Genomic DNA, 16561 nt, shown 5'->3' with positions numbered 1-16561 from the left:
TCCAAGCTTAGCTGAAGAGGTTGCTTGGCGTTTCCTTCCTCTGCTGACTATTTTCATTCAGCTTTTCTGGCGATTTCTGCTTCTTCCGAGTGCATCTGAACACTCTATTTTAAGACATTTCTTTATCCAAGCTTTGGTCTTGGTTGGTTATGTACTTTCCCATCCTCTTTGCGGAATACTGCTTGAGAAGGTGAAGTGATAAGACATCACGTAATGTGTAAGCTTCATTGAAGGCGTTGAAGCAAGGCGGGTATACGGAGACATTTAGTGACAGTCGCTTCTTGTTGCTGACAAGTGAAGCCCTCTGATTGCTCTTCATGCTTGACCGCAAATTATTCAGCGCTTCTCGGGACTTACTGCGCATTTCTGTACTGTTGGACGGGTCAGCATCGGCATGACGGATCATATCATTTATCCCTGAAGGCTATTCTCTCAGGCTGTCTGTGGCCCAGTGTGGTTATGCACTGGCTGTCAGTGTGGGCATGGCTGCTCTTTTTTGGAGGAGAGAGGCAGGTGCTGTGATTGTTGCACTCAATGATTTAATTTCCTTGTACGTAGAAGGCTCAGACGAAGGTGAGACAGGAACGAATGCAACAACTTTCTGGCATGCAGCATTGTACAATGTCAAAAAGGCTGAAATTGTCTCAGTGCTTTCCCTTCTTGATCTCAGCCTGTGAAGGATTAAGAATAATTGATCAGGCACTATCACAAAATACCTGAGCCGCAGCCAAACGGGCGATGGGAACACGGAAAGGCGAGCATGACACGTAGTCCATGCCAGCTCCTGACACAAACTCAATGCTAGACGGCTCTCCACCTGCACAAATGAAAATGAATTCCCAAGCCCTATTAGAGCGGCTAGAACAAACCATGCTCTCCGCAGATCCCGCATTTGAGATCCTTTCTTGTTGCACGGCCGTTTTCAATTGCCGTCTTAATAAGCTGGCCGACACCCTTTCTGTCAAGCACCTATACATAGGTTCAGCTAAATAAAAACTAAACTACCAAGCATTGAGCTTGCCTGGAATGGATCTGACACAAGAATCCCGTTGGCGAGATACGTCGGCAAGAAGCTTCCGACGTCATCACGAGAGAACCCAAACGTCATCTATTGCATAGTCAGCTCAAATTGATGACTTGGATGGCACCACACTTGAGTGAGATCATTGGTTCCGAAGGAGAAGAATTCTGCAACTTTTGCAACCTGAAAGAAGATTTAGAATTCAAAATTTCAGTGTAAGGTGAGATACCTCTCCAGCAAGAAGAGCAGCGCGTGGAATCTCAATCATAGTCCCCACCTTCTATGCATCAGACTGAAAATCTACATAGAAAAGGAAAGCAACCTTGTACTCTACACGAGATCCTCGTTCCGTAAAGACAGTCTCAGCGGTTGATCGAATAAGTTTGGCCTTGTCGGCATGATAAGATGTTCGAAATTATTAGCATCATCTCACCTGGTTCTCAAGCTCTGTTACAGAGCCGACGAGGGGAACCATGATGTCGACGACAGGTTTGATCCCCTTTGCCTTCACGTTGAGTGCTGCCTCAAAGATCGCTCTCGCCTTGAGCACTCGTCAAATGACATACCCGATTAAATTTAAAATTGCCTGCATCTCGGAAATCTCTGGATGGACAATTCCCAAACGGCAACCTCTCAATCCGAGCATAGGATTGGTCTTCACTTCAATTCAGTTCATCACAACAGAAACAAAACAACCAGACACCTCATGCAATTTGTTGATTTTGTCATTGACAGCAGCAACGTCAATTCCTGTTCGTTAATTTGTTAATGGTACATGCAGAAACAAAACGATATACCCAATTCATTCGCCATCATCTGGCAAACATCTTTCATTTCCCCATTTGGCAAAAACTCATGGAGAGGTGGATCAAGCAGCCTGAATCTATTTGAGCATACAAGCTTCTGCGAAACACATTAAAACCTGATTGTGACTGTATGTCCATCCATGGCGGTGAAAATCCCTTCAAAGTCGGCACGCTGTAAACGAGTGACGTAAGGCATTCAGCAAGAACTTGGAAAAATTACTTGGAATGGAAGGAGCTTCATCAAAGCAACTTTTCGCTTCTCGACATTCTCTGCCATGATCATCTGACCCAATGTCATTGAACTTTTAGCTAGCTTGCGTTAAACCTGACGGACTGCCTTCAACCTATCATCTGAAGCAAAGAACATGTGCTCTGTGCGCACGAGACCAATGCCTTCGGCTCCATTTCTTCGAGTGATATTACAAATCAAACATGGGGCACAAAGGAAAATACCTCCTTGCCTCGGCTGCATCTTCAGGGGTATCCGCATTGGTGAAGACCTGAACAGATTGTAAACAAAGTTCTCTGGAAACGAGAAAGAAATGCCTTTAATTTTCTCCTCTCATCCACCCAGCTCATGAAGGTGCCTGTCAAGCAATCAGATACCGGCAATCCGCAAGTCTTTTTGACACACTTAGATCTCCAGAGATCGTCGGTGGAGACAAAGGTTCCTTTCCTTCGATGACTTCTCCAGTGTTGCCATTCAAAGAAATCCAGTCACCCTCCTTGAAAGTTTTTCCTCCCAGAGTAAAGATCTTCTTCTTGTCATCAACCTGCAATCGAATACATCAAAAGGCACCTTGTGATGGTCAATATAATCACCATACCTTCATTTCGAGGCAGCCGCAAACGCACGTCTTGCCCCAGCCTCGGGCAACAACAGCTGCGTGAGAAGTCATACCACCTCTCTGTGTCAGAATGCCTGAACAATTCCGTCATTTTTGTACTGAGGATTGAAGTAGTAGACCCTCAGAAGCGTGCATTCCACCAACGTCCTCAGGTGTAGTATCTGCGCGCACCAAGATTGCTGCTCCGCCCTGAAAAGAACATCACGGATCCATCGGATATCAAATAAATCAAGAAGACCTGTGCCTTGAACGCCTCTGCATCCTCGGGAGAGAACACAACCTGATGAGACACGTCAGAGTTTACATCTTGGGGCAACTGGAGCACCTGGCCAACAGCAGCTCCAGGTGATGCGGGCAGGCCCTTTCCAATGACTCTTGCTTTGTACTTGTTCTGATCTTCGAATTGAGGGTGGAGAAGCTGATCCAGGTGGCCACTTTCAACCATCATAATAGCCTTTGCACTGGTTAAAGGGATGAAAGAAGATTTTGAAGTATCACCTGGTCCTTGGTGATGAGACCCTCCTTGAACATATCAACAGCAATCTTGACAGCTGCTGGTCCAGTACGCTTCCCGTTTCTGCATTGTAGCATAAACAGTTTCTGATCTTGAATCGTAAATTCGATGTCTTGCATGTCCATATAATGGCGTTCGAGTTTGTCGACATTGTCGAGTAGAGATTTATATGCTTGCGGCATCTCGCGTTCCAAAGTGCTAATTGCTGAGGGAGTACGAATTCCAGCAACAACATCCTCTCCTTGAGCATTAATAAGATATTCACCATACAATTTGTTTTCTCCAGTCGAAGGATTTCTACTGAACAGCACTCCAGTGCCAGAGGTCGCTCCTAAGTTGCCAAAAACCATAGACTGGACTGTAACTGCAGTTCCTAACAGTCCATGAATCTGATTGATCTCTCTGTAGGCTTTCGCTCTTTCACTGTCCCATGAATCGAAAACAGCACGGATAGCAAGTTCAAGTTGTTTGTTTGGATCTTCTGGAAACTCTTTTCCACAATTCAGGTATACCTGTTTGTACTTTGCGATCAATTCTTTGAGGTCATCCTCGTTTAGCTCATTGTCAGTGGAAACACCCTTTGATTCCTTTAATTCCTCAAGCTGTTCTTCGAACAGATTGTGATTAATTCCCAAAACAACATCGCCAAACATGTCAAGTAGGCGACGATAACTGTCATAAGCGAATCGCTTGCTGGCACGCTTTGCAAGACCCTCAACGACTTTGTCGTTCAAACCAAGGTTGAGGACGGTGTCCATCATTCCGGGCATAGACACAGCCGCACCAGAGCGGACAGACACGAGGAGCGGTGAGCCCTCATCTCCAAATTTCATGTCCATCTGTTTTTCAATTCGTTTCACACCTGCCATGACGTCTTCCATCAATCCCTTCGGAAGTTGCTTTCCCAAGCCATTGTACTCCTGACAGGTTTCAGTCGTGATGGTGAAACCAGGAGGTACACTCAATCCAATTCTGCTCATTTCTGCAAGGTTGGATCCCTTGCCTCCAAGAAGTGCTTTCATGCTCTTGTCGCCATCAGTTCCTTCTTTGCCGAAGTGGAACACTCGCTGTGCACCACCTCTGAGATGAAGCACTGCTGTTTCCGCAGTGGATCTCTGAGTTTTTTGGTGAAGAAGTGAAGCACTCTTCAATCTAGGCGAAATAGATAAACTCAACATGTTGGTAGCCTCGGCCGCGTGGTTCATCACCACTGCCATTACGGCTAAAACGATCAAATTCTTCATTTTCGACACAGCCTGTCACGATACCTGGAAAACAGCAGTAAGAGCCCGTACGCCCAATAGCGTGATTTTCTGTGTAGGAGGCATGCCTTGGAACATGTGGCAGCAAGATTAGAAAGGAAAGGGTGGGAATTGGGCGGGGGGAGGGAGGGAGTGAAGCAAATGATGACAAAGAATCACAAGGCAGGAAAACCAATCAAACCAGAAGACCTAAGGCTTAATGCAATACATTTGGTTTTGTTCAACATCATTTCTCTTCTGCAAGAATGAGCAAATGACCCAATCTTGAACAGGATTGTCATAGTGGGGGCAACATCAGCGAGAGAGATGTCGGTCAACAGTGAGGTCATCAACAGAGAGGTTATCAACAGTGAGGTTAGATCATCTAGGCACTTCTAGGCTCTAGAGAAAGAGAAGATAAGTAGTGCTCGTATTCAAAGGAACTAAGAGAAGAAAAGAAGCTGAAGATGTCTCTTTACAGCTATGAACATTCCGCACAAGCAAGTTTGAAAACGACAGACGCATCTGCAATGAGTCAAATTTCACAAGTGATAGACAGAGCAAGCTGATGGAACCGTGCGCCAGTACGCTCGAGAGAGGCTGAGAGTATATCGCAGGAGAGAGCAGAGGAGGGAGCAGAGGGAAGGGAGGGAAGGCAGAGCAGGCGACGGATGTGCTTGAGACGAGGATGCGTCGGGTGGATGGGCGAGGAAGGGCTGTAAGAGGGGACACAACACTACAGGGGTAGTGCTTCGAGTAAAGAGGGGTAAGGGTATACAATTACCGGTGCATAGAATATCAGATTCTGGGGTACTTGGACGGTCTTTCGATAGGCATGGAATAAGGGGAAGGGTGTTGAGTGGGTGGGTCTTCAGTAGTTTTCAGGTGCCCCTTTCAAGTATTGGATGACCCCACCCCAATATTCATAACCCTTGCAAACCACCCCACCTGGGATTGAAGGTGTTTGTGAGGAGGAATTCGATGTAATGTGATGGTAGGGTTCATTTACATCGCGTGGACCAGAATTATCCGAAGTATTCAAGATAGCTTAGAATATTTGAAATTTCAGTACAGGAAAATGGAAACTGCTTGTGTGAAACCTATGATTTCTGTTCTTGAGGCGAGAGCAACCTGTACTTTGATCAATGCAACGTTTGCCTCATGAATTGCCTTTTGTAATTCCAAAACAAAAAAGATCATTTCAAAGAATGAAGCATCAATTACAAATCTGTATGTCTTCAGTGGTAATAGACTCCTGCTACCTGCAAAGAGGGGTCGTAGTCAGCTGCTTTCAATCCAATAGTACCCCTACCCACTTGATCTCTGTGAAAAGAAAGGTTCTAACATCCCTACGTGTCCAATAAGTTATATAATTATGTAAAATCTTGTTTTAGATCCGTTTTGTCGAACCGTCTCCTGATCGCATACTTTCGATAAAGTCCCAGGCGCATCTCCTATTACCCCGGCCTCCTTTTAAAACATTACTCGCTGATGTTTAACTTAACTTTGAGTAAAGGCCTCCCAGTTTCAAGTTCAGTGACTGCTGGCCTTCGGCGGCGCCCGGAGTAGTTGGGCCATCCGGGGCCCGGGCAGGGACCTCGAGTCTCAGTCTCTAACCGGCGGTACAAGTGCCCGGTGCCGGTACCACAGTAGATTTGAGTTAAACCAAAAATAGTTTTTAGTGGCCTCATATTTGCGAGCTCGCCTCAAGTAGATTATTACTGTAATCGGCCAGGAGTCGCATACATTTTTGATCATTTTTGATATTTTCATTGTAAACTTTGATTTATATGAAATTTAGCGAAATAAGAGAGGAAACATTCAAATATTTTCGAAACATTTCGAGAATGTGTTGAGAAGTGCTCGCAGTGTGAAACGGAGGCTGATGGATGGCAGAAATGGCAAGTGTAAGAGATTGGATGCCACGGCAGGGCTATGAAGGAGTGAGAGTGGTAGCACTGTTATGCAGAAATAGGGTATGGGAAAGCATGCAGTCAAGGTGACGAGATACTTTCAGACAGCTAATCTTGCTTCCTCTTCTTGCTGGTGATCAATATTTATTTTCTTCAGGCGAGCGGGTTTAGAATTCACATCGTTCCGTGTCAGTAATGGTGAAATGGAATGCGATACACGTCACGACTCTCGCTGGTCTTCTATTCAAATTATCCTTTTGCTATGTGCCATTCAAGCCGCCTCTTGTTGAGCATAGAACGCTGACGTCGCAGTTGGTCAGCTCCCGCCGTACCTTCGGTTCTGCAATCAGCGAAGGAAATGCGAGAAGACAACTATGTCTATCAATGATAAGTAGCCCGAGAAACATGGATGACCAAGATTATGAGACTAGCAGGCTGGAGGGCACACACGACAAGGACATAGTGGCTGTCAAGAGACAAACAATCGAATTTTATAACGCCTTCACTTCCAAGAATTTCGACGAGATGCAAAGACTGTGGCTGCAAACTCCTTACATCCAATGCATCCTGCCCGGCCTTCCCTTCCCTGTCAACGGATATGAATCTATTATGGAGATGTGGAAGACTGTTTTTGGCGCCTCGGATGACGCGTTTTCTAGCACAGTGATAAAGCCAAGCTCGATGGTTGTGCAGATACGAGGCAAGATCGCACTGGTTTTCTGTAATGAAGACGTCGTGAATGGACGGTTTTCGAGACAAATGCACGCTACGAATATTTACAGAAAGGTGCTCTTATCTACTCCACTGACTGATTGCTGACGTGGCAATAAGATGGGGAAGGAATGGCTGATGGTGCACCACCACGTGTCGCCTTCAGGTAAGAGCGCTACTTACCCTCCCTCGTCCTTTTCTTCTTGTTCGTTGACTTTCTCACAGCAGACTCCATGCTCCGGTCAGAATGGTCTAAGACTTTGAAGCTTTCGGCTTGCTGACCAGCGGTGCAGGACAGTCAGACAACCTCAAAGTGACTTCGATGAAGCCCCACAGCATCTTACAAAGGTGAACCATCTAATCTTCTTTGAATATTCTGACATGCAAAATTTGTTAGGAAGAACAGCCATTTGCCTCTCTGCATACAGATGAAGAGGAGTTGTATACTTCAGAAGAGTCAGGGTACCTGATACGTGCTCCCTTATCCTTGGTTTCTGACACGATATCTATGAAGTTATGAAACCAGCACGATGATTCGAGATATACCAGCGAAACCAACCGAGTCTTCTTCTCAACAAGTCCCGACAGGATTTCATTGTTTGCATCCGAGTGTGACGGATGGAGCTGTGAGTTGAAGGCTGCCACTTCTGAGCTCGCACTGAACGCTTTTGAGTAGATACTAGCTGTGAAGGAGCTGTCTAACGCCGGTAGATTGAGCAGCAAGGATCGAACCCTTTTATTTCAAGACATTGTTTCACATCATAACAAGGGAATGGAAGCTTCTAGGACAGAGATTGCATATGAGCTCTTGGTTGCTCGCTTTCTGGGGTCGAAGTGAGTTCAGTAATTCTAGAATTATTTTTAACTGACAGCTTGTTTGCTTGCAGGATGGTAGTCTCTACCTACATGAAAGAGCTTCTTGATGATTTTTGCGATCAGTGTAAAGTAAGACCTCTGATTTCATTCTTCATGATCTGACATATGCGTCAAGATAATAGCCAAAGATCTCTCGGAAAATGATTGAATATGATTTTTATTATTTCTTATGTCATAAATTTGGTAACCCCAATTTTATTTTGACAAAATTGCCGAATTTACAAAGAAAACTATCATGCATAGATGAAATAGAAGCAATATCATCTAGAAGAAGAGATATTTACAAGAAGATGGCCCTGCTGCGTATACAGCAGCGCGTGCTGCTGTTGTCAGGACATTGCTCCCTCGCAAGTCTAAAAACTGGAGGTGAACGGCTTGTTGGAGGTAAGGAAAGAGGAGGGAAGCGCCACTTTCTGCATCCCTCATCTTTAGTATCACGTCGGCACCGATTCAGGGGATCACCTTGAAAGCTGTTGTAGCCAAGCACGAGCCGTCGCAGCGGATGCCTGGCGCTTATCAGGGCGTCTGCAAGCTTCCGACACCCTTCCTCCTGCAAGCAATCTCAGCCAGTCGACCGGCAGACCTTGCAAGAGCACAGCCTGACCTCGATGAAGTTGCGGAGCAAGTCCAGCTCCTCCAGAGTTCCCTGCTGCGTATCGGAGTCGAGCATGCGCGATAATCCGCAGACGAGGTGAGTGAAACGTTGGTCTAGAATGCGGCATTGCTGAAGTCTGAGCGTTCGCAGCCTCAAGCCTCCTGACAGAACCTCCTGAAGAGACTGCAAGCAGCTTCACCCTCTCCCCCATCCCTTCGAGCGTCACCTTGCAGTTTGCTTCATCTAGCTCGTTGCCTGACAGGTCGAGATTTCTCAGCTCCTTTAGCTCGGGTAGGATCCTTGCAATATCTTGGAGGCCATTGCCCAGGGCGCACCTGCATGCCGAGGAGTCAAGAGTGCAGTGACAGAGGAGACGTGCGACAACACCAGCTGACGTTGAGGCAGCAGAGAGATTGACACGCCATAAGGCCTTCAGACAATGCAGAGGCTCCCTGAGGGCCGAGCTCGTTGTGTGACATACTGCAATGAGTGAGAGAGGAGGAAAAGAAACGAGTAACTCACTGGAGCACTTCAAGTCTGCTGCTCTTATGGAGAACCTCGACAAGCGAAGCGACTGCCTGACTGGAGAAGTCGTTGGAGCTTAGGTTGAGATCTGCAACGGAAGGTCAGGATGTCAACAGCAACAGGATCGAAGAGACGCTTGAGCGATAGCGCTTTCCAAGAGTCAGCGAGGATCTTCATGTCCATGTCTGTGAGTCCGTTGCCTTCAAGTTGCACTTCCTGCAGCATCTCCAGCGACAAGAAGGTCGTTCGGTCAAGCCCATTTGCTCGTGCTGAGCTAATCGCAACATGATGGACGGGAGTGATAGCTCTGCACGAGTCATCCCTGCAGGTCAGGTTCAGCTGCTTTAGGTTGGTGTTGACGCGAATGAGAGGTTGGCAATCCAGCAGCAGCCCCGGACCGTCTCCTCGCCCGCTGTCTGGCTGCGACACGTCCAACCTCGTCAGACTCGTCAGGTGTCGGGACAAGTTGGCCGCGAGTCTCCCGACGCCTCCTCGCAGTCTGTTCCCGCTGAGATCGAGAGATGTCAGGTTGCAGCAGGTCTGGATTTTGTCGGAGAGCAGGTGAAGATCGCTCGTCTGAAACCCGTTGCCTGCGAGGCTCAGCCCAGTCAGGCATGTTCCGCATGCTGCGATTAAATCGCCTAGACGGGACAGCGAGGCTCGACTAAAGAGCTCGTCCTTTGCGATACCGGAGACGTCAAGCATAATGCTCCTCCTTCCGCCCTCTCTGACGGCCTTTGTGACCGCTGGCGCTGCCATGGCATCTTGAACGATCAGATTGACTTGCATGACCTTTGGGATCTTGTCGACATCGCGAGCTCTGTTCACTCGTCTCTGCGCTGCTGGGCGGCACATCATCTCCGAAAGAGCCTCATGGCGGACGAGCTTCCCTCTTCCTGGCTTGATCTGAACCTCCACCAGCCTGCACCAGGGCAGGCAACTGCGAAGTCGCCGGCACACTCGACAGTCAGGGAAGATCCGATCAGGGATGAACAAGTAAATGTGCTGGAGAACCTCTGCTGGAAGCTCGACCAGAATCATACGGGAGGAAGGAGCCAAAACTAAGGCAGGCGAGGGAGGGGGGGAGGGGATAGCAGGGAGGAGGGAGGCGATAGCAGGGAGGAGGGAGGCGATAGCAGGGAGGGGGGGAGGCGATAGCAGGGAGGAGGGAGGCGATAGGAGGAGGGAGGGAGTAGGCGAGGGAGGAGGGAGGGGATAGCAGGGAGGAGGGAGCGATAGCAGAGAGGAGAGAGGGGATAGCAGGGAGGAGGGAGGGGATAGCAGGGAGGAGGGAGGGGATAGCAGGGAGGAGGGAGGGAATAGCAGGGAGGAGGGACGGGAGTGTCTCGTTCCTAGAACGACTAGAACGAGTTGCCAAGATAAGAGGGAGCAAGGATCGACCCTGACATATTATTACAATGAGAGCCGACCATGATCCCAGTCCGCCTCAGCTCTCATCGCCGCCACCGTACCGACGGTCGCCCGGCCGCGCGGGCCCGGGCCCGATCGGACACTGCCGACGGCCGCATCACCGCACTGATCCGATGATCCGCACTGATGGTACCGGGTACTGATACCGTACGGCGTACATGTCACCGGCTGGTACTGACGGAGTGCAAGTTTGTCAGTTAGACTTGTCCGACTCGGATCACCGTGGCAGTCTGCCAGCCTCCGCAGTACGGTCACGGTACTCATGCCATGATGGGGCAAACGGTGACGGTGACCGTACACTCGGATCGGACTCAGGGCAGGGACTCAGTCGGAAGTCACAAAGTTTTACTCATTGAACTTCGGATGCCGGCGAGTTTACGGAGGCTATGGTTTTGTTGAGTTAAGTCGGCGCTATCTGACTGGCTGGCATGACTTAATGATCTCAGTTACTTCGCTCCCTTCTTTTACTCTTTTCCTCTGCTTCATAAATACTCTTATCCCAGAAGTCAATCACCTACCTGCACCCTACTTCGCTACTGTATTACTTTGGCATAGTACAAGTCTAACGTTGAAACTTGTACTCCGTCAAGTACCTCACGATCATGTGCCAGTGACAGGGGCATCAGTCGCACACCATTGCAATGGAGAGTTCACCAAGAGATTCTTTATTTACAACTTTATGATGCTTTTCTTGATCGGAGGACGCGAGTTGAGGGGCTCGGGATTTTTCTCTTTCGTTTGCTTGCTGTGCTAGGAGCTTCTGCAGCATCTTCAGACTCGTTCTCCTCATTCACCTCAGCTGGATCTTCAGCTGACTGCATCTTCTTCTTGTTTCCAGGCGTCTTTGGTGTCTGAGGCTTTTGGACTTTCGCTTCAATTCTTTCCGACTTGAGAGGGTCTGCTGAGTTCTTCCTGGGGGTTTGCTTATTCGAATTGCTGATTTCGAAGGATGCTGCACTGACTTTAGTTTTCTTGTTGGAGCCCATAAGATTCACATCGCTTTTCTCATTCTTCTCATCGCTTTCGTCCTTAGAGACTGACTTGTTCGACTTTTTCTTGGAGTCAGGAGCTTTTGTTTCAATCTTGGCCCCTGCATCTGTCTTGCCCGGTGTTTCTGCAGCCTGCTTCTTTTTCTTTTTGCTTGACATTTGCTTATCTGCCTCATTCTCCTTTTCCTTCGACTCGTTGGCATTCTCATTCAAGTCCGGCACAAACGAAACCCCCAGGTCCAGGCACAGGCTCTTGTACTCCTCCAGCAAGTCATACAGCTTTACTCTCGCATAGTGCCAGGTCTGCGGATCGACCGTGACCGAGAAAATCTTCTGGGCAAGAGACTTGGCAACTTGCTGGGCGAAGTCAGGGCGCTTGAAGTGACCGTTGACTGACTGCTTGGGTAGAGGCTCGATGTACGTGTGTCGGAACATGCGGTTGACGTGCCGAAGGGGCTTTGTGGAGATGTCGTCGTCGCTGTTTCCTTCCTCTACGCTCGATCTCAACCATTTTGTGTTGGCAAGCTCCAAGAAGATTCTGCGATAGATCCTGTCAAACACACTCTTGTCGCACTGTGACCTCATCATGTTGAAGTATGGCTCCATGATCCGAAGCCACGAGTCTGCTGACATGCCATCGTCTACCACGTCTGTCACCTCATCGAGGAAGATGTCGATCATGTGGAGCTGAAGCCCGAGAGACATGAACTTCTCTGATCTCAGACAAAGAGGGCCTTCCTCTATGATGGTGTTGATGCGCCCGACAGCCTCCTCTTCCCATCCCTGCTTAGCCAAGTACCGGAAGGTCTCAAGCTGGAAACAACGGATAAGATTGTAAAATTTGTCCAGTCGAAGTCTGTCAATTCCTGCCCATTCTCTTTGCATCGTCTTGTAGAAGGCCAAGATAAACCTTTCAGATTGTTCTGTGTTAGGGAAATCGTGAATAAGCGCTGCCAGTTTCTTTGCCAGTTCCCTGAGTATACGTCAGGAGACAGGAGGAAAAAGCAGAGAAACAACTCACTGTTGTATTGGTACTTTATCAGACATCCAGTAGCAGTAAAATAGCGCTTTCCATACTTTCAGATGCTCACTCTCGTCGAGCTTATCTTGTTTAGCGATCCAGTGTGAAAAAACCATGACAGCCTTGTCTCGTACTTTCTTATCTGGATGAGAGAACTTCTTTCCCATGGCGCTTTCAGGCAGCTCATGAGCCGATTGCTCTGCTTCAACAACTGCCTTCTTGTCCTCCTCCTCCAGCTCCCTTCTTTCCCGCTCTTCCTTCGCCTTGAGCTTCCTTCCATACTTGCCCATTTTCGCACGTGCCGACTAACCCTTCCGGGTCCGCCTCTGTCACAGTGACGTGATCGGACAGCGCCGGCCCCGACTAGCCAGGGGCCCGGGGAGTCCGATCGGGGTGGCCGGCCCCGCCGGGCCGGCGGCGCCAGCGGCCGCGGGTCACTCACTGAAGACCGTGACTCAGAGGCCGGGTCCGCAAGAAGGCAGTGGCTCGGATGACTCTGTATCCCCCACGGGCTTCGTTTGCCTCCACTTGCTAAGCCACCGTTCTCTAAAAGAGTCTGCTCACACCGTACGGCCCGGTATAGGGCCCCGCCCCGGGCCGCCGCCGCCGCTCCGGCGGGCGGGCCCGCTGAAGGGCCTAGTGACTACTGACGGAATACAAGTTTGTTAGACTTGTACTAGTCCAAAGTCACGCAGATATCACAGCATCCAGACATGAGAGGACCTTAGCAAGACGGCTAGGAAAGCCCCCTCTTCATCGCACACGCTACATTGCCGCCTCGCAAAACACGTAAGTCGTCTTGGTTTACCGTGGAGAGTTTTTGTTAACTCGGCGCTATCTGACCGTACTGGCACGGCTGGCATACGTTCTATCAACTACCGGCACCGTACCGTTGAAACGAGGCGGCGTGCCACTGGGCCACGTGACTGGGCGGGGAGCCTCACTGCGGCAGCGGCACTGCCCAGCGGATACTGTGAGTACTAGCCCCCCGGCCCCCCTCGGCATCATCGGCGTGATCGGACGCTCTGACTCAGCCTAGTAGACTTAACTTTGAGTAAAGTTTCAAGTTCAAGTGTTGGCAGCGCCGCCCGGCCGCTGGGCCCTCAGCAGATGGCAGCGGCTCGTCTTAAGTTAGGCAAGTTACGCCAACACGACTCAGGCCGAGCCGTCGGAAGCCCGGCACACAGGGCCGTGCTCAGTGACTGCGGCGGAAGTTTCGGCGGCCGAGGTTGCCGAAGTGTCGTTGAAGTTCCGGGGCCGTGCCAGTAACAGTATGATTTAAGGCCGTATGATGATCACAGTCTCAGGCTGATGACGGCTAACATGTCAGACTTGAGTCGTTTCAAGTTCGATCAGCTCTACACTACATCTCTCCGTCTCGTTCGCCTCCATCGTCGCCGACTTCATCAAGCAACTCGCCTATAAGGTCTCGGCCCTTTTCTGCCGCATCGTCGAACTGCCCAGGAACAATGCTGCTCTCCCCTTGACCGCTTGGAGCTGCACAGAAGATCGTCAGTGTTTCAGGTCCAACATGCTTGCTGTCTACCGTCACCGCCTTGAGGAGTCTTCCTACATGTCTCGTTAGATCATACAGCACGCAGCCTCCGTGGCATCAACCTCTGAGCCTTCCGCAGTCTGTTTGCTCTGTCGAAGCTCCTAAGCGCGTACTATTGTGCCTCTTTCAGTACCAACACGCCAGCAACAAGTCAGACTTCATCACCTCATACGCGTCGAAAGAAGGTCCCTCGTCTGCAATACTTCTCAGCTGTACTTCATTCCCAATCCTTTCGACTACCTTGAACGGTCGTAGTGCCAACGGCGCCTCGTCCTACCCCAGCTATGTACCTGCAGTCAAAGCAGCTGAGGTTGTTAAAGGCTCTAATCTTGTCTTACCCTGGAGGAGGCTGCAGCGAGTTGTAGATGTACTCCGTTCTCTCGATCCCTGCCGCAAAGATGAGAAAGTTGAGAGAGCCAGCAAGGCAAGCAAGCACCAAGCTTCCTCAACCGCGCGATCTCAGGATGCATGGGCCAGCAGGTACCGGGGTAACACTGACTCTAAAGTCATCAACGAGTCCAGGGCTGGTCTGCAGCCTTCACCTCACATCTTGGACATGTGCAGAGACCAACACAATTGTTGAAACACTTGCAACGACATCGCCCGACACCTGACGGCAGTTGAGCAGGGAGAGCCTTGCTCCGCACACCCTCACAGTGAATGAAACCAGGGTCTCCGTAGAATGGTCCCTTGTGCGCCGCCCGCTCATGAGCTTTTCTGCGCCAGTTCACTTACATGACGACAAGGTCGGGGTTGGAGGACCTGTCATACATCTTCATGTCCTCCGCTGATCCTCGAGGGAGATTCTTCATGAAAGTTCCACTACACGAATTTCACGCAAGGATGACTCGACATCGATGTCAAACCTGCTCGAGATGAATCCCCCCGGAACTACTTGAGTGCCGGGAGAATCAATGCCTCGTATGCTTCTCAATTTGGGTTTGGCAGTTGCTTGTGCTATGTCAGAATCGGAGAGAGCAAACGAATGGCGTAAGATACCATCTTGATCATCCTGCTCCATATCCTTGTTGGGATCAGGGCCAACACTTGTTGCGTACTGGTCAGCATCTTGGAGGCCAGCAGCGCTGCCGATCTTGACGCCTAGAGGGTGTACAGCAAGTCATCGACCTCCAGCAAGTGCTTCCAGGACCAACCGCTATCTGTTGAGGAGATGAATGCATTTTCAGGCACTTCCCTTGTGCAAGCAATCAGCACGAGGACAAAAAAAATCTCAGAGTCTTATTACCACTGCGTTTTTCCGGTGACAGAGTTGTAGAAGTAGTCTCTGAAGGCAACGTATCAAGCATGAATGAGATTCACATGAGGAGCGCTTCACTTCACCTTCCACTCTCCTGATCTGTAAATCGTTTCCACCTTGCCAGAAAAAGCATCAGATTCATTCGGGTAGATGTCAGTCTTTACCCCTCTGGCAGTTTCTCCTCCTTGTCAAACCTCCTAGGCACTACCTAGTGGAAGGCGTGTCAATGTTTCTCTTCACCCCGCCCGTCTCACCTTCGCTCTAATGCATAATAGACGTTCCACTCCCTCAATCTTCTTGCCATCGAGCTCCTTGCAGATCCTCTCAGCTTCGCTGATGCCCTCGATCCCAACCAGACAAGCTCCAGTCGCCACACCCTTCTTGTCTCTATACATGAAGATCTGATCGCACACAGTCACAAATCATTGCTTCTGACACCATTTTGATTCTGCACCTGTAACTTGCCTGTCTTGCTGTCTTTCTTCACCGACTTCTTCCCTACAAACGCTGCTACCCACTCCTCGTTCGCATACGCTGGAAGTCCCGTCAAATAGATGGTGTTGGTGTGGATCGATCCTCCTGGTTTGCCTCCGTTCCCGCCTCTCAGCCTCATCTCAGCCATGCTCCGACTGGTGCGCATGTGATCCAGCATGACCCCCATGGTCTGCATGGGGTTTAGCCTTTGAGCTCTGCTGCCTTGCCACGAGTGCTGCGGCTGAGCGGAGTTTCTGTCCACCTCAATGTGCGCGAACAGATGGGAAGGCAGAAGAAGCAAGAGGACGAGGCAGAGCTTGAGACTCGAGCTCATGGTCTTGATGCTCATCCTCTGCGAATGACGACAATTCATCTTGACACCCTCATGTGTTGACCTCTTCGAGCCCCGCATTCTGCCTCTCTGCTCGCATTCAAAATGAAAGGTCTATCTACCATACCCTAAGCTTTTCTCGAAGAACCTGCTGCTCTGCTTTCCTCTGTCCTTGGTTTCTCTCCTTGTACTCCACACCCTCCTCCCTTCCGCTCCTCCTCTCCTCCCTCCCTTGCACACTGACTGAAAAATGTCTCATCCACTGGTCGCATCCTATCCGAGCCCCCCTCAGTGCAAGAGCTCTGGAGCCTGAAAACTTGGCTACAGGACGGGGATCAGGCGGACTCGGAGACTACCGTAGTACTTGAAGTGAAAGTTTGAGGCTCCTGCCAGGCAACGGTTGCATGCTGCATGCTAACAGACGGAGGCGGGAAGAGAATCGACTCAGCCTC

General features: G+C 49.7%; 5 protein-coding genes across 5 annotated transcripts; 1 reads left to right on the top strand and 4 right to left on the bottom strand.

Moving 5' to 3' along the window:
* Positions 1 to 524: 524 nt before the first annotated feature.
* Positions 525 to 4529, bottom strand: GUITHDRAFT_160331 (hypothetical protein; the record flags this gene model as incomplete). The annotated part of the gene is made up of 23 exons (XM_005819212.1): positions 525 to 671; positions 717 to 817; positions 870 to 969; positions 1022 to 1108; positions 1154 to 1204; positions 1251 to 1298; positions 1344 to 1409; positions 1455 to 1562; positions 1608 to 1676; positions 1725 to 1771; positions 1819 to 1898; positions 1944 to 1999; positions 2048 to 2110; positions 2153 to 2234; positions 2281 to 2327; positions 2374 to 2414; positions 2462 to 2600; positions 2655 to 2749; positions 2795 to 2864; positions 2914 to 2955; positions 3001 to 3129; positions 3174 to 4256; positions 4458 to 4529. 23 exons carry the CDS (start codon positions 4527 to 4529, stop codon positions 645 to 647), a joined length of 2703 nt encoding a protein of 900 aa, XP_005819269.1. The 3' UTR covers positions 525 to 644.
* A 2219-nt stretch (positions 4530 to 6748) lies between these two features.
* On the top strand, positions 6749 to 8078 carry GUITHDRAFT_121550 (hypothetical protein; the record flags this gene model as incomplete). The annotated part of the gene is made up of 9 exons (XM_005819211.1): positions 6749 to 7129; positions 7175 to 7220; positions 7280 to 7295; positions 7348 to 7402; positions 7452 to 7516; positions 7569 to 7680; positions 7731 to 7888; positions 7942 to 7999; positions 8046 to 8078. The coding sequence occupies 9 exons, from the start codon at positions 6749 to 6751 to the stop codon at positions 8076 to 8078; spliced, it is 924 nt and encodes a 307-aa protein (XP_005819268.1).
* A 116-nt stretch (positions 8079 to 8194) lies between these two features.
* GUITHDRAFT_148737 (hypothetical protein) lies at positions 8195 to 10091 on the bottom strand (the record flags this gene model as incomplete). The annotated part of the gene is made up of 6 exons (XM_005819210.1): positions 8195 to 8343; positions 8393 to 8480; positions 8535 to 8699; positions 8752 to 8860; positions 8913 to 9005; positions 9109 to 10091. 6 exons carry the CDS (start codon positions 10089 to 10091, stop codon positions 8195 to 8197), a joined length of 1587 nt encoding a protein of 528 aa, XP_005819267.1.
* Positions 10092 to 11998: 1907 nt separating this feature from the next.
* On the bottom strand, positions 11999 to 12658 carry GUITHDRAFT_44863 (hypothetical protein; the record flags this gene model as incomplete). The annotated part of the gene is made up of 2 exons (XM_005819209.1): positions 11999 to 12443; positions 12492 to 12658. Coding segments are annotated over 2 exons (612 nt in total), but the record flags the coding sequence as incomplete, so codon positions are not given.
* Positions 12659 to 13854: 1196 nt separating this feature from the next.
* On the bottom strand, positions 13855 to 16151 carry GUITHDRAFT_121547 (hypothetical protein; the record flags this gene model as incomplete). Its single annotated transcript, XM_005819208.1, has 18 exons — positions 13855 to 13988; positions 14044 to 14060; positions 14109 to 14158; positions 14212 to 14240; positions 14287 to 14336; positions 14385 to 14433; positions 14483 to 14540; positions 14594 to 14656; positions 14694 to 14763; positions 14809 to 14868; positions 14913 to 14997; positions 15046 to 15147; positions 15201 to 15241; positions 15293 to 15331; positions 15388 to 15420; positions 15469 to 15512; positions 15559 to 15705; positions 15759 to 16151. 18 exons carry the CDS (start codon positions 16149 to 16151, stop codon positions 13855 to 13857), a joined length of 1464 nt encoding a protein of 487 aa, XP_005819265.1.
* Positions 16152 to 16561: the final 410 nt, after the last annotated feature.

Source organism: Guillardia theta (genome assembly GCF_000315625.1).
Source record: "Guillardia theta CCMP2712 unplaced genomic scaffold GUITHscaffold_238, whole genome shotgun sequence".
Taxonomy (NCBI): domain Eukaryota; class Cryptophyceae; order Pyrenomonadales; family Geminigeraceae; genus Guillardia; species Guillardia theta.
Note: the sequence above shows the minus strand (reverse complement) of the source record. Positions and strands in the feature narration are given on the sequence as shown.